Source organism: Sorex araneus, chromosome X, assembly GCF_027595985.1.
Source record: "Sorex araneus isolate mSorAra2 chromosome X, mSorAra2.pri, whole genome shotgun sequence".
In the NCBI taxonomy this organism is placed as follows: domain Eukaryota; kingdom Metazoa; phylum Chordata; class Mammalia; order Eulipotyphla; family Soricidae; genus Sorex; species Sorex araneus.
In genome coordinates this window covers 355,061,026-355,084,647 of record NC_073313.1, presented here as the reverse complement: position 1 = coordinate 355,084,647, position 23,622 = coordinate 355,061,026, and the positions used below count along the sequence as shown (strand labels likewise).

General features: G+C 64.9%; 1 protein-coding gene across 1 annotated transcript; it reads left to right on the top strand.

Annotated features, from left to right (window-relative positions):
* The first annotated feature begins 1,017 nt into the window (after nt 1-1,017).
* SDC1 (syndecan 1) lies at nt 1,018-22,317 on the top strand. Its single transcript, XM_055121736.1, has 5 exons — nt 1,018-1,275; nt 17,927-18,008; nt 19,706-20,160; nt 20,665-20,800; nt 20,954-22,317. Exons 1-5 carry the CDS (start codon nt 1,210-1,212, stop codon nt 21,121-21,123), a joined length of 909 nt encoding a protein of 302 aa, XP_054977711.1. The 5' UTR covers nt 1,018-1,209; the 3' UTR covers nt 21,124-22,317.
* The last annotated feature ends 1,305 nt before the right edge of the window (nt 22,318-23,622 follow it).

The window sequence follows — 23,622 nt, the reverse complement described above, 5'->3', positions numbered from 1 at the left end:
ATCACTCCCGGCGCGGGGCAGGGGTGCAGGGTTGGAACCCTGGCCGTCACACGCGGAGCAAGCGCGCTGCGCCTGCACTATCCATAGCCTGTCTTAACGTCGGTGTGACTGGCGATGGAGACGCTGGGGACCTGGGCCTCTCCAAGAGCCACTGAGGCACTGACCCAGCGCGCCGCAGGGCTCCGCAGGGCTGCGGGAGCGCCTCCACCCGATTTTCCTTTCCGGCCAGAGGTTCAAGGGGCAGGAGACTGATCTCTAAAGAAAGTTGCCCCATCCTGCGGGTGCTTTTCCTTTTATTTATTTATTTATTTACAGTCCCTCCTGAGCGTGTGTGTGTGTGTGTGTGTGTGTGTGTGTGTGTGTGTGTGTGTGTGCGCACGTGCAGCTGGCTCAGACACCCTCGTTTCCAAGCTCAAGGACAGGCTGCCCAGACGCTCGCGCCCGTGGGAACCCGGGCTGGGCATACAGGCGTGGGGAGTCCCAGCTGCAGCGGGCGCAGGGGGGCGGAGTGGGGGGGGGGCGGGATGAGGATCCCAGCACTGGAGATGGAAGACCCCCAGCACCTCCAGCCCGACAGGGCTCCCACCGGGATCTGGGCGGTCAGTGGCACAGGAGGGCGCTCGGCGTCCACGCCCAGAGGGCGCTGCAGCCTGCCGCCCACAGCAGAGAACCAATGACCTCCTCTCCCGTCCTTTACCGGTGGACCGCGACGCGAGACCACGGAGCGCGGCGGAAGAGGGGGGTCCACTCGACACCCCCCCCACCACCACCACCCGCGAGCCGCGGAGCCCAGAGGACCGCAGTGGGCGCCCAGGGGAAGCCCAGCAGGCGGGTCCCGCCAGGCTCTCACCCGGCGGTGCGGGAGGGGGGCGTGCCCGGGGCGTGTCCGGGCGCCGGGGCGGGACGTTCCGCGGGGGCCGGCCGGGGCGGCTCGGGGGGCGGGGTCCTAGGGGGTGGGGCCTGGGGCCGGCCCCGAGACCCGGCGAGCTGGGGGTGGGGTGGGGGGGTGGGGGGCGAGTTTTTGCAACGGCGAAGGGCCCGTGGGTTTATTCTAAGGCGGAGCTCGGCGCGAGAGGTGCGGCGGGAGCTGAGCGGAGCGCGGCGCCGAGGACTCCCACCGCCGAGAGCGGGCAGCAGCCTCCGCCTCGCACCGCAGGAGCCGCTCCCCGCGCCCCGGAATCCCGCGCGGTGCCCCCCGGTGCCGGCAGCATGAGGCGCGCGGCGCTCTGGCTCTGGCTGTGCGCACTGGCGCTGCGCCTGCAGCCGGCCGTCCCGGTGAGTGCGGCGCGGGGCTGGGCGACCCGCGGGGCCGCACGTGGAGGGGGAGGGGGAGCGGAGACCCCCGTTGCTTCCCGCGCTGCCCGGGACCGTGGGCACCTCCAGTCGGCGCTCCGCGTCCCGGTTTCCGCCGCCGTGGCTGCGCGCCGCGCCGGGTCCTGCTGCGACTCGGGGCGGCGGGAGCTGGGGGTGTCGGAGCCTGCGCCCGAGCACCCCCCTACCCCACCCTATCCACCTCCCCCCTGCATTCAAATATATATATATATATATATATTTATGTATATATAAAACGGCTCCACCGGCGTCGGAGCCCGCCAGACTGCGGCGGTGCCGGGCACCGCCGCTTCGCACCCCGTCACTCCGAGCACCGTGGCGGTGACCCCGGAGGAGCAGTGACCACCACCCCGGCGTCCCGCCCCGCAGCCCCTTCCTTCAGTTCCTTCCCGCAGCCCCGAAAGCCCGGGCCCTTTGGGGTCGAGACCCGTTGGGACGCCGCGGAACCGGCGCGGGAGCGTTTGCCGGGAGCCGGGGCCGGCGGGGGCTCCCTGGGGGCCCCGCGGGGGCGGACGGAGGTGGCGGTGGGGAGCGGGGGGTACTCCCCGCGCTTTTCGTGGGCCGCCCAGGGCAGCCGGGCAGGGCCGAGCTGGCAGCTGGAGTTCCGGGAACTTGGCCCGGAACCTGGCGATCGGCGGGAACCAACTTCTGCGGCCGGCCCGGGTCGAGGCGCCCGGTCGCCCCCGGGGGCGCGTGCAGGCGCTGGGCACCGCGGAGCCGGCCGGGCGCCTTCCCCGCCGGGGGGACCCCGGGACGGCCCTTCCCCTCCCCCGGCCCGGCTTTGTGCTGGAGCCGCGCGGAGGGAAGGCGGGTCCCTCGGCCCGCCCAGCGGAGCTTGGAGGAGGGTGGGGGGTGGAGGGGGGGTGAGAGGGGAGACCAACGTGGAGCCCGAGGCTGCGGGTGGGGAGGCCTTGAGGGGACCGCTGCAGCATCCACCTTGGGGGAAGGCTGGGTTCCCCTCGAAAGAGAGACGTGGCCGACAAAGAGCATCCCCAGGGACCCCCGAAAGTGGTCTCCCGCCCGGGCCGCCGGCCGCGAGCGCGCCTTCCCCAATGGGGGCGCTTTGTTCTCGGCCCCTGGAACCCTTTCCTGGGAACCGCCCCGCGGCGCCGGCCCGCGCGAGGGTCCGAGACCCGCGCCCACCTGGCTGTCGGGGCAGGGGGTGCCGGCGTCCAGCACCCCCGCGCCCCCCACACGCCCACCCACCCCTCCCCCCGGGATGCAGAGGGGCGCCCCCCGCTCCGGAAGTGGCGGTCTCTCTCGCCACCACATCTGGCCCCGACTTCCCAGGCCCCGGCGAGCCAGGCACGTGGGCGGGGAAAGGAGCCGGCCGCGTGGGCACCGGCGTCCCCCACTCGCACGGTGGCATCTGGGCAAGCTCCGGCGCCGCCGGCCGCAGGATGGGAGCCGCCAGCCGCCCCCCAGCCCCCCACACCACCGCTCCGGGAGGCGTTTCCCAAGCCGGGCTGCGAAGTGGGCTCCTGGCTTCCCAGGCGAACGTTGAGAAACCCGGGAGGTTCTTGATGCCTCTTGAACGGCGGATGAGAGAGAGAGAGAGAGTGAAAAGAGAGAGAAAGAATCGCGGTGCCGGGTCTGCGGGAGCCGCAGGCGGCTGCTGGTGTCTTGATGGTTTCCTGGCCGTGGGGTCCGGCGCGGTGGCCTGTGGCTTTTGTGGGACTCCGATTGGTGCCTGGACTCATAGTTAACGCTATGGAGACACGGGGGGAGGGACTTGGCGTGCCCCCCTGGCTCAGCAGGCCTTCCCTGGGGAACCCTACTCTCCAGACCCCCCCCCTCGCAGCCCCGTACCCCCATCTCCACTGCTGAGGTGGGCTCTCACCTACAGCCCTGTGACCGGGCAGGAAGCCTCGGGCTGAGGCTGACACTGGGGTTCGCGCTTCTCTGTGGACCAACTTGCTGTGTGCTGAGCTGGAAGGAGGGAGGGCTTCCTGGAGGGGGTGATTGAGCTGAGCCTTACAGTACTGTACTCTGGGGGAGGGGAGGTCCGACTCCAGCCTAGGATTTAGGTATTCTTTTTTCTTTTCTGGGTCACACCCGGCAATGCACAGGGGTTACTTCTGGCTCTGCACTCAGGAATTACCCCTGGCGGTGCTCGGGGGATCATGTGGGATGCTGGGGATCGAACCCGGGCCGGCCCCGTGCAAGGCTAACGCCCTACCCGCTGTGCTACAGCTCCAGCCCTGGATTTAGTTTTTCTTAAGTTTTAGTTTCTTTTCTTTTCCCGCACCCTGCCTGTTCCCCCTCACAGGGAGGGCTCCAAAGTGGCAAGCCGTGGGCCTGGGATGTGGCTCAGTGGTACAGCACTTGCTCCACAGGTATCAGGGCCTGGGTTCAATTCCCAGTACCCTATGATCCCAGGAGCCCTGAGGTCCAAACACTGAGCCAGCAGTTGGCCCTGAGCACTGCCAGAGCTGTTCTCCACTCCCCCTAAAAAAAATAGTGGGTGCATAGAATGATTTAAAAATCTCCCTGGAACCCTTTACCACTCCCCTAGAGAAAGGGAATGTGCCTAAATGGGGTATGTCTACAGGTTGCAGAAATTTGACCCTCTTCCCCCCCTACTCTGGCCCCCTCCGAAGCAGGTCAGAACCCCCCGGGGTGGGGGGAGCAGCGAGTAGGGCGTGATTCCGGGTGCTGCCTCCGAAGGGCCCCGTGAGTCCGCCGGGGCAGGAGATGCCCCGAGCCAGCCCCGCGAGGGGAGAACAGGTTTGTCTCACAAGGTTTGTGCGCGCTTGTGTGTTGCCCCTGGCCCTTTGTCTCCCTGGTGCAGGAGAAATGACTTGTTCTGGAATAGCGATTTGCTGTTTTCTTCTCTTTTTCTTTCTTGAAAGGCATAAAATCCCTTTTTGCCTTAATTATGGGGGCTAGTAGAGACATTTCCCTGCGGCCTGGCGGCGTGGGTGGGGGCGGGGCCGCGCGGCTCCCAGCCCTCGGAGCTGATGTCAGGCCTGGCGGTGGCCCCGCGAGGGTGGAGCCCGTCTAAGTCTCTACCTGTAGCGTGCGGTGGGTTCCAATAAAATCTCGCTCCCCCAGCTGGGTAGGCAGAAGGAGGAATAAGGAAGGAGAGGGCTCTGGAAGGAATTAGCGAGAAGCTTGAATGGGAGGGTTTTAGAACAGAATCTTTCCTATTCCGGCGGGATTTGGGACTCTCCACTTCTGGGGGTGGGTGGGGAAATGATCTCTCCTCGGAGTTCTTGTCAGCTAAGGATCTGCGGTATGCTTGGAAGCATTACTTCGGGACTGAGCTCTGAGACAGCTACTTCCCTCTCTTCCCAACGCCCCAAGGAACCTTCTTTAAGCCCCAGAGGTGCTGGTTGGTTGAGCTCCATAGAGAATGAGTTGCCCCTCGTCCTGACCTCCCCTCTGCCCTCCCTACAGACCACCTCATGCAGCGTTTTGCATCCTGGTGCATGCTTTCCCTGTCTTCCATCCCCGTCAGAGAGCAGCGAGCTGTCAGCTTTTAGACCGCATTCAATTTTTTTTTTTTTTTTTGCCTTTTGGGTCACACCTGGCGATGCACAGGGGTTCCTCCTGGCTCTGCACTCAGGAATTAACTCCTGGCGGTGCTCAGGGGACCCTATGGGATGCTGGGGATCGAACCCGGGTTGGCTGCATGCAAGGCAAACGCCCTCCCTGCTGTGCTATCGCTCCAGCCCCCCTTTAGACCACATTCACATTCGCGCTTTGGTCCAGCCATGCAAAGTGCGAGTTTTCTCATCCATCCCCTTCCTAAGTGTGAGCAGTGCTGCTGGCCTGGGCTTCTGCCGTGTCCCAGAGAGTCCCCGGAGTAACATCCAGGGGCCTCCCTTAGAGCACAGACAGGAGCAGACAGTGATGACTTCTCGGGGATACTCCTGACCCCCCCAGCTCCCCGCTTCCTCTCCCTGACGTTGTCTCAGCCGGCCTAGACCCCAGCCAGGCTTGCTTGCTCCGAATCTGAGGTTCCCCAACTTACCTGGTCTACAGCCCCCCCTTTCAGAAGCAAAAGGACTCAGCGCCCCTCTGGACATCTGCCTCCCTTCAGTGAGCAAACAGAAAGTGCCCCCCACCCCCTAATTGTGGCCAAGGTGCCTACGGGGCCCTGGATTGCTCCGGTGCCCTGGGGCGGGGGTGGCATCGCCTTTGAGAAACTGCTCTGAACCCTGATCGTTATGGCCCTGTTTTCTCAAGCCACTCGTGTCTGATTTGGATTGGGGTGCACCCCTGCGAAGGCAACCCCCCCCACACACACACACACGTTGGCAGGCCAGAAAGGGTTCTTTGGCTGAAGCTGCCTCAGCTCTACCTGCAGCCGCGTCACCACGTGCCCTGGGCGGAGTCCCTTGGCTTCTGGTTCCTCTGGAAAGTGGCTCTCATCTTGGGGCTCTCCCTGCCCTTGTCTGTCACCCGCATCCGTTTTCCATGATGAGCCCAGGAGAGTTTGCTGTGTGGACGGAGGGAAGTGAGCTGTTGGTTCTATTGGTGTCGCCTTTGATTGGGTGCCGAAGGGCTGGGTGACAGGCGGGGATGATACTTCTCCGACTGTTCCCGTTGCCTTTACCCTGACCAGGGTTCCAGAGAGGCGAGGCCCCCTCCTGCAGGGCGCAGACGAGCAGAACCTCTATTGATGTCATTAGGTCTCCTCCAGCTGGCTGCCGTCTGGGGACTGGCCCAACCTTTCTGGGGACTGGCCCAACCTTGTGGGGTCCTAGTGGGCATCCCTGGAGAGTCACAGGGGCGCTGAGCTGGGGGCCTGAGCTAGGGATGGCCAAGAGCCCGCTCGCCCCCACCCCAAGAAGTCAGGGTCTGGAAGCTGGAACCCATGGGGCCAGGTGCGAGAACATGCATGCGGGCCGCTATCCTTGTCTGGATGTGCAGGGGTCTGCCCCGTGCCCAGCGCCTACCTGCTGGCCTCCAGGTAGGGCCAGACTGAGCTGTGTTTCAGCTTAGCTGCGCGGAAGCGTGTGGGGGACCCCTAGATCCATTTCCCGGCCCGGGAATTAGGCGCTGTGGCACGAATGGGGTTACTCGGGCTCAGAGTTTCTGGAGCGCCCCTGTCCCCCCATTCTAGATCCCAGTGGGAGGGGCCCCGAGGGAAGCCCCCATTTACTGCTTCCGAGCAGGAACGGGTTCTTCTATTCTACCAGCCAGCCAGGGAGGCTCGGGTGTGAGGTGCAGAGAGGAGGGGATAAGGGCTCCTGGGCACCCTCCATTCCACAGGAGCCTTTTCCCTCTGCCCTCCCACAAGGCTGGTGGGGAGTGTGTGGTCCGGAGCCCCTCCGTGTGCACCCCAGTTTCCAGACAAACCTTCCTGTGTCCCCCGGCACCGGGAGGCACACTGGGGGCTCGGGCCCAGCCCGGAGGTGGTGCCTTTACGTGTCTGACACCACTGCTCCAGCCTGTCCTCTGGAAACTGCCATGGGGCAGGAATTGCTAGAACCTTCCAGCATTCCCAGAGCACCAAGTGTGCGCCCCTGTGCTGGGTGCTGGGGTGGGGTGGGGGGTGTTTCGGCCTGAGCTTGCCTGCAGGATCCTGCTGCCTGGTTTGGGTGTCTGTGGGGGCGGCAGTGCAGAGGGCAGTCCTGGGGCTGGGGGCCCCTGGCCAGGAGACGGGGGGGCTGGCGCTGCACTGCTCTGTCCCCCTCCTGCCCCTCAGGGTCTCCTCAAAGCCCTGGGCACTATAATTTTCCAGAAAGCTGCTTCCCGGGCGTCCAGCCCTGGGAGAAACTGCCCAAGACAAGGCTGAGGGTTGTGAGTTTGTGCACAAGTGTGAATGCATCTGTTTTTGTGCATATGTGTGTGTGCATGTATGTGTGTACGTGCGTCTCTGTGTGTGTAGACCGTGTGTAAGGGTCCTGAGCAGGGGGCGAGGTGTCTGTGCATGTGTGAGCGTGTTGTGTGGGCATGTGTAGACACATGCGTGTGTGTGTGTGTGTGTGTAGACTGTGTGGGAGTCCTGAGCAGGGGGCGAAATGTCTGTGCATGTGTGAGGGTGTTGTGTGGGCATGTGTAGACACGTGTGTGCGTGTGCATGTGTGTAGATGCATTTGGGGCCCGGCAGTGGTAGCTGGGCTTGCTCAGATGCAGCTAACTCGTTCCCATTGGGCACCACGGCCAGCCCTTGAATTTGGGGGGCAATCTGGCCACCTTCCTGCTGGCCGTTTCCTCCAAAGACAGCGGGCTGCTGTCTCCCACTGGCCTGTTCCTGCTCTTGCCTCATTCCCAGTTGAGACAGCCGAGCCCGCGTCTGCGCAGGGCACCCCTCCCCCTGACCCCTGCCCTCCCTCCCTTGTCTCTGAGCTCAGCCAGCCCCAGGTTTGAGGACATGCGGGTCGGGGAGACTTGGCTGGGGCCGGTGGGCCCCCACTCCCACCCTGACGTGCGTCCTGCCGGGGACTCCAGGGAGCTCCAGCCCCCAAGGGGCAGGCAGTCTGGGGTGTGACCCTGTGTCTGCGAGGGTGGTGGGCAGGGCCCCCGGCCTGGAGGAGGTGGGCGTAGTGCTCACCGTGGGGGGCTCAGGCGGGTGAGGTCAGGCGGGCCATTGGCTGCAGGCACCCCGGCATCCTGGCCAGTGCCGTGGCCACTGGGCAGCAGGAAGGGAAGCCACATCGGGCAGCCAGGCAGCAGGGCAGGCAGGTACGGTCATAGCCCCACTCAGCTGGGCACACACGCGAGTCTGGGCGATGGGGACGCGCCCAGCACTCCTGGGCCGGGAACCCCCCACCCCGCACCCCTCCTGACTCCTCAGCTGGACTCCCACGTCCAGGCCTGGGTGAAGGTGCAGGGGGGTGACAGGGTTCCCGGCCCCCACTTTGCTGCCTCAGTGAGCCCATCTGGGATCTGGGTGGGGCTGGCAGACTGGGTAAGGCCGTGCATTTGGATGGCCCTGTGTGGCGGGGTCAGGGTCCTGGGCTGTCCGGTGGGGGTTCTGCCCAGAGCTGGGGGGTGAGGGGAGCGTGCGGGGAGGGGCCCACACCTGTGGGCGGGCTCCTGAGAGAGAGGGGGAGGCCTCGATTGAAACCGGCCGCGGTGCCACGTGAAGCTCATTTGGAGTTTCTCGTTGGAACCCCGGCTGGCAGCGAGGCAGGGCTTGGTGGCCGGGAAAAGTGTCTGGGACGAGACTCCCGGGCGTCCAGAGGGCCTGGTCCCCGCCCACGGGGTACAATCCCCACACCAGCGACACTGACTTGGACTCACTCTTTCCCACGTGGGGACGCCCCCAAAGCTTGGCCTCACTGGGCCCCCATGACACCTGGCACATGCCAGACTCCAGGCTTTGGGAGGACCCGAACCCAGGACTGGCCCTGGGATGGTTGATAAGTGCCTGATTGGTGTCTGTGGGTCTGGGACAGCCCTGCTGCCTGGGAACCCCAGGGCCACACACGCAGTAACCTGCACACACACGCATATACACACAGTAACCCGCACATGCACACACACACAGTAATCTGTACACACACATGCACACAAAGTAACTTGTACACACATGTATACAGTAACCTGTACATACAACACAGACAATAACCTGTGTATACACAGTAACCTATATACAATGCACACAGTAACCTGTATACTCACATACCCATAGTAACCTGTACACCACAGTAACCTGTACACACACTCACATACTGTAACCTGTTCACACACACATGCATATATACATAACCTGTACACATACACCCATACACACACACGCATACATTATTATGGGTGCACACACACACATGCACTCACACACTGTGACTTACATACACACACACACACATTCAGTGACCTGCACGCACACACACATGCACACACTGTGACTGATACACACCCATTTCCACTGTAATCTGTATGCACACACACTGCGATCAGCACGCACACCTTGTGATGACGGGCACACACATATTCAGAGCCCGGAGAGTGTGCCCGGGCAGATGTGTGGTCACGTTTGGGCTCGCAGGGCCCCAGGCCACAGATGTTTTGGGGTCCTTGAAGCCGCCCCAGCTTCACCCCAGCAGTAGAGCAGGGGTGCAGTGCTGCGGTGTCTGTGGCCCCGTCTCCAGGCCAGGGTGCGGGGAGGGTCGCGGCCGGCCTAGCTCTGCCCTGCGTGCCCGGCCAGGGAGAGGGACCCCTGGGGCTGGACCCTAAGTACCGCCCCACCCAGGCACTCATGGTAGGGGACACAGGGCCAGGGGAGCTCAGGCCGGATATCTGGGGGCTGGGGGCGCCGAGGAACTGGGAGCAGGACGCCCCCAGTTTCCACCTTCCCTTCCGCCCATGGAACAAGATCCTTCTGGCCCTCTTTAGGGGTCCCTGAGCTCTCCTCCCAGGGCCTGCGCCCCTTCTGGGAAGGTACGGGGGTCCGGAAGCTCCTTCCCCAGGGGCTCAACGGGTGAGGGGACCCAGGCCGGCACTGGGGGATACACTGCACCCCTTCCTCCCGTGTGCACCCTTTCTTTGCCTGCCGCTAGGCCTCGGTTTTCTCATCTGCCCAAGGGGGTTCATATCCTGCCCGTGTGGGCTTCTGCCAAGATCAAGGCCCAGCTCTGGCGGCGGGGGGGGCAGTGGTACCCCCACCCCCACAAACACACAGGGGCTGGGTGGAGTCGCTCGGTGTGAGTGACTGACCGGTCAGTCTGCCCGGTGCTGACGTAACAGGGTCGGCAAACATGGCTTTTGTCCCTTCCCAGAATCCTTGCCCTTGCGGGGCAGACTGCCCTGCCTGAGCCTGTCCAGGGCGAGCCGTGGGGAGAGGCTGGCGGTCCCGCACACCGGGTCACCCAGGGAGGCTCAGGACCCCTGAGCTGTGCCCGGAGCTACCTGAGAGGGTCTGTTGCGGAAGCCCGGCGACAACTCCCCTGCACCTTCCTCTGAGCCACCTCCGGGGAGCCCTCCGAGGTTTCTCCCGGAGAGCTTTTTGTTTGTTTTGCTTTGGGGCCTCAGCCCGCGGTGCTCAGGGGCTACATACACCTGGCTCTGTGCTCAGGCGTGGCCCCTGGCGGTGCTCGGGAACCATCCGGGTGGTCTGAGGCTTGAACTGGGGTTCACTGACTGCAAGGCAAGTGCCTCAGCCCCTGCACGAGTTCCCTGGCCCATCTCCCTGTGGCCTCCATGAGGTGCGGGGTGGCAGGGGAGGCTTCTAGGCCAGCACTGTTGGCCTCAAACTCTCGCGGGGCCTCAGTGCCTCGGGGGTCCATCGCCCGCCTTCGCCTCCCTGCCCTTAGCTCTCAGGCAGGGAGAGAACTAGCGTCCCCCCGTGCTTGCGGAGAGAGATTCTTCATCCAAGCTGTGTCTGGTGTGAGGGGCCCGGTCACTGAGCTGCCGTCGCTGTTTCCCCCGGAGCCTCGTTTCTGTCTGTTTTTCATCAGGGCCTTCCCTTCTTCCTCTCAGCCCTGCTGCCCCTGGGTGGGCTGCCCCTGCCGCTGCCCTTCCTGGGGTCCCTGATCTGAGGTCAGCTGCAGCTGCCAGCTCCCGCCCCTCCGATACCCTGGCCCCCAGGGCGTGCGTGGGTTTGGAGGGCCTTGTTGTGTGTGGTCCAGCCTTCAGGGGCGCAAGGCGCACGGTCCAGCCCTGCATGGACACATGGATGCATGGTCCAGACCCACAAGGACACATGGGCTCATGGTCCAGCCCCGCATGGACAAATGGTCCAGCCCTGCGTGTGTGTTATCCAGCCCCCCCTAGGGTGCATTGTCCAGCTGTGTGTGTGTGTTATCCAGGCCTGCAGCGTGCATGGTCCAGCCCCGTGTGTGTTGCGTTGTCCGCTCCTGCACGGACTCAGGCTCCCGGAGCTGACCTCGGAGTCCGTGTCCCCGGTTCAGAGGCAGCTGGAGGAGGGCAGGAGGGCAGCGACTGCTGCTGTCCCAGCTCCGCTCTGCCGGGCACCCCCGCGGCACCTCTGCGAGGGACGCCCTCCCCGCCGCCCAGGGCTCCGCCTGTGCCTTGCCTGATCCGGGGGCCGCTTCCCAGGCCGGCCCGTGATCCCACGCGTGGGCGGCGAAGCCAGTCCATCCGGGGCTCAGGGGGAGCTGAGCCTTTCTCCCTCCGCGCCGGGTTGGCTGGCGACCACGTTCTGACACAGGTTAAAAAATTTGTTCTTGGCACCTTCCAGCGTCTCTTTTGAAATCGTCTCCCTTGCTCTCCAGCCTGCAGCCACCCCCGGTGCCCCAGTTTCGGGTCGCCCCTCCCCCCATGGGTGCTGATTTCGCCTCGTGTGTGATCCGTGAGCACCCTCCGCCCGCCCAGGACTCTGTCCAGCTGCAGACGCACTGAGTGGACGAGGAGACGTCTTGATGGTGGGGGGGACCCGGAGCTCCCCTGGGCACCCCCAACCTGGAGCCGGGCTGCAGGTTTCCGTGCTCATGAAACCTTGCTGCTGCTAACCGACGCTTTGTTTTATGAGATTTGCTTTGGGGGCCACACCCAGCAGTGCTCAGGGGTCACTCCCAGCTCTGTGCTCAGGGATCGATCACTCCTGGCAGGACTCGGGGAGCCGTATGGGATGCCAAGGCTCAAACCCGGGGTGGGTCCTGGGCAAGGCAAGTGCCCTCCCCACTGTGTTACCTTTCCAGCCCTGGGGGACGCTTTATTGAGCCAAACCCAGGAGGCAGTGTCTGGGGGCCCCCGTGCCAGGCTGCCTCTGGGATGCGTCAGCGAGAGAGCAGGGGCCCTTGTGGGGGCTGCTGAGACCCCTCCAGCGAGTGTTTTGGAGGGGGCCCACTCTGCCCCGGGGCCTGCCAGGGGGCCTCCCCGAGTCGTTGTCGTCGTCGTCACGCTTGATTTCCGCCTTTGGGAAGTCGAGGGCGGGGACGCTGAGCCCCATGTTTGGGGTACGTCTGCCCTGGGGTGGGCGGCCTGGCCCTGCCGACGTGAACTCGGAACTGTCACCCCCCCCCCACCCCACTTGACCAGCCCAGAGAGACACTTGGGGCTGGGTTGCCCCCCCCCACCGCCAGATGCTGGGGTACGAGCGTTTCCCGCTGCCCGCCGCCGTCTCTGGGCCCGGCCGGCCGCCCCGCGAGTGGGAAGCAGAGGAACTGGTCCTCCCGCTCCGCGCCCGGCCCGGCCCTGTGCAGAGACGAGTCGGGGCACGCGGGCTGCCAGGCGGGCGCCGGCTCTGTGGACGGCTGGGCATGGGGGTGCTGGCGGCAGCTCTGGCGGGGTTGGGCTGCCCGCACTCCCGGCCTGCGGGGGCGCTCCGAGCTGGCAGCGTGGGGGGTAGGGCGCAGAGGCCTTGTTTGCAGCTGCCCCATGTCCAGGGGGCTCCAGAGGAGTCTGGCAGGCCAAGACTAGCCACTGTCCACCCCCGTCCGGCCTGGCAGGCCAAGGGGCAGGGTGGGGGTCGCTGAGGCAGGAAGGGGGTGCATACCTCGGGGGTCCTCCAGAGGGGGTCCTGCCTGGAACAGCTGCTGCTTTGGGGATTGTGTTGTGTCCCCTTGGATATTTGTTTTTGGGGTCACACCCGGCGATGCACAGGGGTTACTCCTGGCTCTGCACTCAGGAATTACTCCTGGCAGTGCTCAGGGGACCATATGGGATGCCAGGAATCGAACCTGGGTTGGCCGCGTGCAAGGCAAACGCCCTACCCGCTGTGCCATCGCTCCAGCCCCCTGGATGTGCATTCTTGGGTGGACGCGAAAGTCCCCTCTGTGCCACCCTGCCCTGCCCGGGCCACACCCACGGCTCCTTGTGCCAGGCTGGGCCTAACTCGGGCCTGGGGCTCGGGGCCAGGGCCAGGCTGGCAGTGAAGGTCTCCGCACTGCAGGGGGGGCCCATCGGGGGCTTGGGGGTCCTGGGGCAGACCTTGGCCGTTACCCACATGGGCCCCGCCAGGGTCCGGGCCGCGCCAGGAGCTGCCTCTCCCTGGCACGAGGTCTGCGGCCGCCGCCCTCGTCTCCTGCCCTCCTGATAAGGAATTTGGGCCACTGTGCCCGGGCTCTTCGGGGCCCTCTGGGAGTTTAGGGTTCTCCGGCCCCGCCCCCGTTATTGTTCAGGTGGGAAAGAGGGCGGCCAGGGGCCCCGGCCAGGGAGCCGGAGGGCTGCACCCCAGCTGGGACAGCACGGCGCCCCACTGCCCCGTGGGGACACTCTCTCCCCCCCCAGTGCCCGGGTCAGCCAGGACTAGAGGGCAGGGTCACCTGACCTGAGGCAGGGGAGCAGAGTGGTCAGCCCCACCGTGGCAGGGCTCTGTCGGGGAGGGGCCCAGGAGCGGGACTGGGTGCTTAGTCAGTCTCTGCTCCCCTCCCTGTGAGCCCCCCACTCTCCCCTGGTGGCTTCTGCTCCCGAGACTGGGTCACGCTCAGGAGGCCCCGGGGTTCCCAGCTCCCACAGTCGGGGAAAACCACTTGAATGGGAAAGGCCTGGTTTTCCCATCCTTAACTCCGTCCTTAACTTTTTTTCTTTCTTTTTTGGGGGTCACACTTGGCGATGCTCAGGGGTTACTCCTGGCTTTTGCACTCAGGAATTATTACTCCTGGCGGTGCTTGGGGGACCATATAGGAGCTGGGAACTGAACCTGGGTCGGCCGTAAGCAAGGCAAACACCCTGCCTGCTGTGCTATCCCTCCAGCCCCCTCTTCCGCCCCCCCCCCCCGCCCTCACCGAATCCTCATTGTCTTCAGAAGAGAGTAGCTGCGGAAGCTCTATCGTCAGCTTAGAGGGGTGCATCCAGGCTGGGCTGAAGAAAGGCTCGAGGTGTGGAAATGAACTTGTGCCTCCCTCGGGAACTGCTGAGCACCCTGCCACAGGAGAGGACGGAGCAAAAAGAAACAGGGGCAGGGCCTTTGCAAGGGGTGTTTTCTGTGGACAGTGGACGAGTCACGCAGCACCTGAGTGAGGGGCTCATGCCCCCTACCCCGGCCACTCCCAGTGAGCCTTCCCCGTCTGGACTGTGTCCGTGGCAGCTGGGGGCAGGTCAGCAAGCCCTCGCCCGACCCTCTCCCCCCTCCCCCCTCGACCCTCGAGCTCTCCCAGGGAGCCCCGAGTCTGGCATCTTGATCTGGGGTGAAGGTCGGCTCGGAGAGGGCCTCGGGCTGTGATGTCGGGGAGGAGCCAGCCCTGCCCTCAGCCACAGGCGGCATCGGGGTGCGCAGGACTTCCGGAGGCCTGGCTCTCTCTCGCGTGGGGCCCCCGAGTGCGTGGCACCCCGGGGACATTGCTGGGGTGCCTCTTGAGGATGGGGCTCGGGGCTGCACACGGGTCCCCGGGCTCACCTGTCCTCTGGACCCCGCTAGGGCTGCCACAGAGGCCTTGGTGCTGTGAAACTGGTGACTTGGGACAGTGTTATCCTGTCCTCCTCAGAGTCTGGCTGGGGGCTTCAAGGCAGGCCCTGTGTCCCCCATCCAGTGACCTTCCTTGGAGGCCCCCGCCTCCTCTGGAAGCCTCCTGGGATGCGGCATCTGCCTATGGGAGCTTGCCTGGGCCAGAACTGACTTTCCTTCTCCTGGCTCCCCCGACAGTGCTCCCTACCTTGGGCATGAGGGCATTGCTGAGAATCAGCCCCGGCAGGTGGGACGCCTTCCCGGGGCCTCACGGATGGAGATTGGGTTGAGGGTAGCACTCCCAGCAGTGCTCCGGGGCTACTCTGTGTTTGAGGGTCTCTCCCTGCGGGGCGTGCCAGGGATGGGCTTTGCCCGTGAACTGTCTCCAGTGCTGCTGTTTGGTCCATCGCCCATTACGGACGGGGAGGGGGGGAGGGGGCCCCCGGGAAGCAAGTGGGGAGCCAGGGGCGATGGACCGGGCAGACAAGCTCTCTGGCGAACCCCAACTTAGGAGCCCCCGTGTAGACCACTCTGTGTTGTCACCTGCTCCCTTGATTTCTCACCAGCCCAGTGTCGGGGGGGGGGGCTCTGTGCATGGCCGGGGCTCCGTGTGGGGGGCTACCCCCCCTGGGGTCCCCAGCACGGGCCGGGAGCTGGCAGCTGTTGGCTCAGGCGGCCTTCCCGAAGCTTCCCTGCCAGCCAGCCCCCCACCCTGCACTCCCGCCGGCTCTTGTGTGGACGGCAGAGACTCTTGTCCTGGAGGGTGGCAGAGGAAGGTCTCTTCCGAAGCTCCTAGCCCACCACTGTCCTGGGGGCCGCCTGTCCCGTGTCTGGCGGCCACTTCCCTGCTGTGTCCTATCGGGGGGACCCTCCGGCACCTTCCACCTTCAAGAGTAGAGCCGAGGGGGAGCCCACCCTCTGCGTAGGCCCCGCGACCACCCCCGCACACCGGCCCTCCCTGGACCGCTAAGCCTGGCCTTGACCGTCCAGCTGGTGGGCCTGAGCCGTGGGCGGGGTGGAGACTCGTGGGCGTGGGCTCTTGTTTCTCGTGTGGAAAGCAGATTGTTCTGGGACGTGCAGAGGTTTGGGGGGCCCCTACTGAGTTCCTAAGATGGCTTCCGGGGTGGCTGGGCCAGTCCGGGTGGGGGCCCCTCCTGGGCTAGGAGCTGTGGCCGCCGGCTGCTGAGGGAAGCCGGGATTCAACCCCGGCACCTGGAGATCCGAGCTCCAGCGCCGTCCTTGTTTCTATCATTTCCGCCGAGGTCCCTCCGCCTGGCGGGGCCGGGGCAGGGGAGCCTCAGGCGGGCGCTGATGCTGTGTTTGTTGTGTCAACACACCGCGGGATAAGCCCAGCTGAGTGGAGGGAACAAATTGCTTCCAGGGCCCCGCAGATCCCGGGGTCTTATCGGTCCCCTGAGAAGTCCTGCTCATCTCTTGGGACTCTCTCTGTGGGGGGAGAGCGGGGAGGCCTCCCTCCCCGTGGACCCCTGGGGGGCCTCGCCTGTGACATAGGGCCTGGACCCCACAGCTGGCTTCTGTGGGGACATTACAATCCCCAGGGCTCCAGCCCTTCCAAGGTCCGGCCACTTTCTTTTAGGGTCTCTGGGGGGACTGGGGTGGGGGGGTGGAGCAAAGGCCTAGAGTGAGGAGGGAGTCCCCAGAATGCCCACAGCCCACCGTGGGCCTGGACAGGCGTTGGGGAGGGAGCCCTGTGTCTGGTGCCTGCATTGCTGAGGGCCAGGGCTGGGGGTTTGAAGCCCCTCCCAGCAGGCAATGCAGACCAGCTGTGGTGGAGGGGAGGGGAGGGGAGGGGAAGGGAGGGGAGGGGAGGGGAGGGGAGGGGAGGGCTTCTGCGTGCCCAGCCTGTGGGGGCAGCGAGGGAGCCTTCGGGCTGGGTGCTCTCTGTGGTATTTCTGGCCCTGTAGTTCCTGCATGCATCCGCTTCGGCTCCCAGTGACACACACCCCCTCGGCCAGCTGTGCCCTGCCGGCCCAGGAGCCCAGAGGTCGTGTCTGGGCCTCCCTGTTCTGCTCGGGAGGGAGGGAGCCCCACATGGCCCCCACCAGGAGCAGCTGGCAAGGCCTTTCCGCAGAGGAGTCAGCCCCGGAACCCAGCTGCGGGTGGCATCCCCCCCTGCATCCCCTCCCCCAGTATCTGCAGCAGGCCTCCTGCCCCAGCCCTGCCCCGAAACGCTGCCCGCCTCTCCCCCGCCTCTCCTGGAGCTGCCTTGGCTCGGGGGTCCCCACTGTGTGCCGGGCTCTGAGGGGCTCTGTACGGCTTGGCTCCGGCTCTGGGCATCCGGAACAGACGCCCTCCCGCTTCTGTTCCCGTTATGTGGTTGGGAAACTGAGGCTGGGGATCCCCCTGGGGCGAGCTGGGTCTTGGATCCTGGCCCCGACATTGGGGTCCTCAAACAAGCCGTTTCCTGGGCCTCCCTGGGGTCCCCGTCCTGTCACTACACAGGCCCCTCAGATATGCCCCTTGCCCTGCTGGCTACGGGCCCTCCTGCCCCACCTGCTCCAGCCAGGATCAGGGCCACAGGTGACCCCCTCAGGTATCTGGGGCCTGTTCGCCTGTGGAGTGGGTGCCCCCCCCCCGCCCCCGCACTCTGCTGGCCCCTGGCTCCGGCTCCGCCTTAGGAACTGGACCCTTCTGGGTGCGCGCCGGCCCCACCCGGCCGACAGCCCAGGTATTGGGGCCTCCTTACTGCAGGCCGCCTTGGTGCTCAGCCTTCGGGCCCCGCCGGGTGGCCCCCGGCGGGTGGTCCCCGCCCTGGTGGTCCCTGCCTGGTGGTCCCCACCTGGTGGTCCCGCCTTTCTCTCCCAGGTGAGCCTGGGTGCCCAGGCTGTTCCACACACCGCCCCTCACCTCCCCCTCTCGGACCCTTGCTGCCTGCAGCCTGGCGCCTGCCTCTCTGGACTCATTTTTATGGCCGGACCTGGGGGCTCCCGACCCTGACGGGGGCCTCTCGGTCGGCATAGACCCGAAACTTCAACAATAGCCGCTGAGATCTGACTCGGTGTCGGGGGGCCACTGGGGTCCCCTGGGGGTCAGGACCCCTGTCTGCTGAGGGCTGGGCACCCGCGCCTGTCTGTCTGAGCAGGGTTGGAGTCTCGCTCTCGTGTGTGTGTGTGTGTGTGTGCGTGTGCGTGTGTGTGTGCGTGTGTGTGTGCGTGTGCGTGTGCGTGTGCGTGTGTGTGTGCGTGTGTGTGTGCGTGTGCGTGTGTGTGTGCGTGTGTGTGTGCGTGTGTGTGTGTGTGTGTGTGTGTGTGTGTGTGTGAGAGAGAGAGAGAGAGTCTGCGTCCCTCCCATCGAGCCCTGCTTACACCCTTTCCTTTGATCCTTTTTCAGCAAATCGTGGCCACAAATGTGCCCCCAGAAGACCAGGACAGCTCTGGGGATGACTCGGACAACTTCTCCGGCTCGGGTGCAGGTGAGGCCGGGGAGCGCAGGCAGACTCCAGGCCGGGCCCAGGGAAGCATTTGAGGAGGCGGAGGGCGGGTGCTGGTGTTGGGGGTTCCCGGAGGCTCCGTGGCGGCAGACCTGGGCTTGCATCTCCCCGTCAGAACCTCTCCGGGCAGCCCCTGGAGGCCCATGCATTTCCCAGGCCGCTTTCCTCATGTGCGGGAGGGAATTTTACCGTTTTCCATCGTTCCCGTGAGTTTACAGTAGTGCAGTTTCAGGGGTGTCCTTCCATAGTCTCCGCCCATATGAGAGCCAACCCCTCCCCAGCCCTGAAGTTCCGAGGGCCCGCCCACCTCCTCGAGGACCCCTCCTCCCTTCCCTCCCGCCCTCGCCCGCTTCCCCTTCGTTTTCTTTGGTGATAGTGTGGCTGAAGCCTTCGGGCACTTCCTCCCTTCTGACGCCGCCTCCTCTGATCACAGTCGCCTGCAGTTCCATGTGGGTTTTAGCGGTTTGTGTTTCTTTTCTTCCAAGAGCACATTTTGGCATTTTGGGTCACACCCAGCGATGCACAGGGGTTACTCCTGGCTTTGCGCTCGGGAATTACTCCTGGCGGTGCTTGGGAAACCATATGGGATGCTGGGACTCGAACCCGGGTCAGCCGCATGCAAGGCAGATGCCCTGCCCGCTGTATTATCGCTCCAGCCCAGTTGCATCTTTTTTTTTTTTTTTTTTGCTTTGTCTTTTGGGCCTCTCCTGACAGTGCTCAGGGCCTATTCCTGGCTCTGCACTCGGGTCACTCCTGGCAGTGCTTAGGAGGGACTATCGGGGGATGCCGGGACCAGAGCCCAGGTTGACTGTGTGCGAGGCAAGCACCCTGCCTGCTGTACTATTACTCCAGCCCCCATAGCACCAGGCCAATTCTGGAGAATTCCATTGAGCCACAGCTCCGTTATCCAGGCTTTGGTTGGGGGCCCTCTGGGTCGGTTGCCTGTCGTGGCCGCCGTGAATGCCAGGGTGCGGATACTCTTCTGAATGGGCGTTTCCACAGCCCTCAGTTGCACGCAGTGCTGGAGCCGCGTTGCTCAGTCACGCACCCCACTCTTGGTTTGCCGAGTCTCTCCCTGTAGTTTCCCACCTTGGCTGCTTCCCGCTCACTGGTTGCTGCGTCTTGGCCTCCAAAGGCTGTTGGGAGCTGCTGGCCACCCGGAGCCCGGAGGCACTGATGTTTCTCCTCCCCTGTCCTGTTCCCCTGGGAGAGTCCAATCCCCCGGCTGTGGAGGACCCCAGAGCTGGGGCTCTGACCCTGAGAAAGGCTTGTTCAGGCCTTGCTGGGCCAGGGGGCCCCATAGAGGCTGGGAGGCAGGTGCTGAACCCCGGGGGAGTAGGGAGGGGTCAGCAGGGGTCTCCAGGAGACCTGGACCCAGAGAGTGGACGTAACATAGTCCAGTTCCTTCCCAGAAGCCCCAGTGGGCTCCAGGCTCGGGAGACCAGACTGTGCCCAGGCCACCGTAGCAGAGCAGGGGGCTGTGCCGTGCATGTTCCCCTCTTGGGGGTCCCCTCGGCACATTCCACACGGGGGAACACAGCCTTGCAGGGAGCGAAGGCTCTGCTCTGGTGCTCAGAGGCGCGGCCACCCTGTGCTTGCACACGGCCGGAGCCTGTCGGGTCCTTGAGAGGTGGGGCCCCTCCCCAGCACCCCGACAAACTCCGCTCCCGGCCCTGCAGGATCTCTACCAGACCTCACGCTGTCGCGACACACGACCCCGACCTGGAGCACGCTGGGGCTCCTGTCGGCCAAGCCCACCGCTCCGGAGCCCACCAGCGTGGATGCCACCGCGTCCCTCCCGCCCTCGGCCGAGGGGCCTGTGGTGGTGGAGGTGGAGCCCGGCCTCACGGCCCTGGAGAAGGAGCCCGGCCGCGCGCCCGGCCAGCCCACGCAGCACCCGACCACCCCCCGGGAGGGGGCCAGAGTCAGATCCACCGCGGCCCTGGGAGCCGTCACCTCCCCGCCGCACAGGGGCACAAGGCCCGTCTCCCCGGAGACCGCGGCCCCGTCGGCACCCGGCCAGCACGACCCTCAGGTTCACCACGTAGGGGACGGGGGCCCCGCTGTCACCGAGAAGGTGGTCGAGGATGGAGCGACCAGCCAGTTCCCAGGAGCAGAGGGCTCCGGGGAGCAGGTGAGTGCCCGCCCCCACGCTCCTGCACTTCCTGGCTGGGGGGGAGGGGTGGGGAGGGGGCGGGGGGAGGGATAGCCGAGGAGGGGGACTGTCTCCCTGCACCGGGGGCGAGGCCCCGGCTGGGCCCCGGGGACACGGGCTCGCAAGGTCCCATCTTTCCGACAAGCCCAGGGCTGGGCTGAGGGCCTCATGAGTCGGGTTCAAGAGAGTCCCCCAAGGCCGCCCCCCAAGGCGGCTTCCCTGACACCTCGGGGCTCGGCTGGGTCCCCCTGATAACGTCCTGATCACTTTCCACAAAAGTGAGCCAGTTTGGACACAGACACGGGCTGACACAATGTCCCGCCGTCCTGTCTCTGCCACAGTCCTTCCGGGTGCCAGGGTGACAATGTGAGGGGCCTTGGCTTGAGGTCCCTCATTTGGGGGGTGAAGGGGGGGGTGACAGGAAGGCGGGAGCTGCCTCTGGTGGCCTGGCCCCGCCCTGAAGCTGTACTTACCTGCCCACAGGACTTCACCTTCGAGAGCGCCGGCGACAACACAGCTGAGGCGGCCCCGGAGCTGGATAAGAGGGACCGGTCCTCCGTGGGCCATGAGGCCACCGGGGCCTCGCAGAGCCTCCTGGACAGGAAGGAAGTGCTGGGAGGTGAGTCTGCTCTCTCCCGCCGGGCTGGGCGAGAGGCGGGGAGTCGGGGGGGGGGGCGGGGGAAGGTGGCCGGCCACGGGGGAAGAAGTGTCCTTCGTGGGGGCGGACCGCCGCCTCCAGAAGCCGAGCAAGGCCCCTCTCCTCGTGCCCTAGGTGTCATTGCCGGCGGCCTGGTGGGGCTCATCTTCGCCGTGTGCCTGGTGGGCTTCATGCTGTACCGGATGAAGAAGAAGGACGAGGGCAGCTACTCCCTGGAGGAGCCCAAGCAGGCCAACGGGGGCGCCTACCAGAAGCCCAGCAAGCAGGAGGAGTTCTACGCCTGAGGGAGCGCCCATCCCGCTCTCCCTGCCACTCGCAAGGCCCCCGTGCCCCCTCCCTGACGCTCCCATCCTGAGTTGGGGGCGCCCCCCCACCCCCGGGGGCAGGCGGGGCGCCCCTCTGCTTCTTCGACTTCTGCCTGGAGACTTGGGCGCCAAAGGACTCTCTCGCCTTTTGACCTTCCCGTCACCACCACCGCCGGCACCTGGCATGTACAGCTCTCTGACTCAGTTTCTCCAAACTGGAACAGCCCCTCTCCACAGCTCCACAGACAAAGGGGGACCCCACGCCGGAGGGCCTGGATGGGGCCCCTGGGGCCGGACAAAGCCCCCCCCACCCCCAGGGAGGGGCTGACTGACGTGCCTGTAGCACTTACGGTACAGACCAAGCGCTGTGGTGACAGGGACGGCTGTGTGGTGGGGACGGGCCACGCGCCCCGGAACCCATGTTGCTGTGTGGGGAGGTCTCATTTAGATATCGACTTATCTTTGCACATGTTTCCTCTAGTTTGTCTTCTGTTTCTAGTCCCTAGGCTTTGCCCCTTCTGAGGTAAGTTAAGTGAGGTGACATGGCCATCATTCCCTGACTCGCTTCCCTCCCCGACGGCCAGGAGACAGCCCCAGGGAGGAGACGCGGTGTTTGGATGGGGAGAATCGCATCTGGAAGCCAGCATCTGCCCTGAAGTTGGGGCTGTCTGTGAGGGCGCGAGGCCGGTGGGGAGGTCCCCAAGGACTGGCCGGCCCATCCCTCCGGCTGCCACGGCCACCACATCTGTGCCCATGAGCTTAGGGCCACGGCCACACCCCCTGCTGTGACGCTGAGGCGATGAGGCGCGTGGGGGACGGAATCCTGGCACCTCAGGCTGGGCCCTGAGGACTGCGGGGACTGAGGGCAGCTGAAGCAGAGGCCAGCCCGGAGACCCTCGCACTGACCCCGTCCTTCCTTGGGGGCCGGCCCGCCTCTGGGGACATGCTCTCCTGGACGGTGACGAGAGGGGTCCCGGGCATAGCTGGTGCTGCCCCGGGAAGAACCAGGTTCTCTCCTCTGACTAGCTCCTGAGGCCCTGCCCGGGGCCGGATTCAGGAATATTCCCAAAGAGTGATAGGCTTTTGCTTTTGGCAAAACTCAACTTAATCCAATGGGTTTTTCCCTGTACAGTAGATTTTCCAAATGTAATAAACTTTAATATAAAGTAGTCACGTGAATTCCACTTGTTTGCTTCTCTCTGTGCGGGGTGGCATGCGGGGGTGGGGGGTGGGTTGGGGGACCAGCTTTTTCTCTGAACGGCGGCTGTGCGGGGGGGATCCTTGGCTGGCGGCACGGGCGCTGTCATCTCTCCCGTGGGGAGGGATCCGGGCCAGAGCGCCTTCCGCTGGTTTGGAGTTTGCTTCTGCTGAGCGTCTGGCCGGTGGTCGGTTGGGCGAAGGTTATATAAGGCCGGCTGTGGGTTTCTGTGCTGCCAAGCCCCAAGCACCAGCTCCAAAACTTCTGGAGCAGTCGAGAGGCGGGGATGTGGCTCCGTGGCCCAGCGGGGCTTGTAGGCAGGAGACCCGAGTTTATCCCTCCCGCTGCCAAAAAAAAAAAAAAAAAAAAAATGGCAAGAAGATTTTGTCTCTTTGGGTTTGAGGGCCACGTCTTGTGGTGCTCAGGGCTGACTCCTGACTCTGTGCTCGGGAATTGCTCCTGGTGGGCTTGAGGAGCCCTCTGGGGTGCCGGGGATAGAACCTGGGTCGGCCACGTGCAAGGCAAGTGCCCTTCCTGCTGGACAGTCGCCCCAGCCCTGCTGGCAGCAGTTTGGCCTCCGGCCGCTGCCCCTTTCCTCACCTTTGTTTTCACGCCTTTGCTGAGATGACAGGCGCTGCCGGCCGCCTGGGACCTCCTCTGGGGAGTTTTAAAAATTAAAAAGGGGGGCTGGAGCGGTAGCAAAACGGGTAGGGCATTTGCCTTGCACGCAGCCGACCTGGGTTCGATCCCAGCATCCCATATGGTCCCCTGAGCACCGCCAGGGGTAATTCCTGAGTGCAGAGCCAGGAGTAACCCCTGAGCATCGCTGGGTGTGACCCTTCCAAAAAAATTTAAAAAGAAAATTCTTTTTAACTTGATCTTTGGGCCACGCCCAGCAGTGCTGAGGGCTTACTCTGCTTTTGGCTCAGGGCACTGTGTGGTGCTCGGAACCGAACCCGTGTCCCCCCGCACCCAGGGACGACCTGCTCACTGAGTCGTACTGCCGGCCCCACCGACATGTCGCACGGGACAATGTTCCAGCTTCCCTGCGGGCTGCTCTGAGCGAGGGTGGGGGGCTTCTGGGGGACTCCCAGAGATGCACCCCCAGCCCGCCGGATAAACGGGAGCCAGGCCCCGTGTCAGTACTGGATCTCATCTCCTGAGTGTGGGACCGGGCGTCACTCGAGTGGGGAGCGGGGTGTGGCCCTGCTCACCTGGGCCGGGCCGGCCCTTCTCACTGGGTCTGCTGGTGGCTGGGTCCCTTCCACCTGCCGCTGCCC

Coding starts and splice junctions, on each gene's coding strand:
- SDC1 (XM_055121736.1), top strand. CDS start 1,210: ATGAGGCGCGCGGCGCTCTGGCTCTGGCTGTGCGCACTGGCGCTGCGC. Junction 18,009..19,705: donor CTTCTCCGGCTCGGGTGCAG/GTGAGGCCGGGG, acceptor CCGGCCCTGCAG/GATCTCTACCAGACCTCACG. Junction 20,801..20,953: donor CAGGAAGGAAGTGCTGGGAG/GTGAGTCTGCTC, acceptor CTCGTGCCCTAG/GTGTCATTGCCGGCGGCCTG.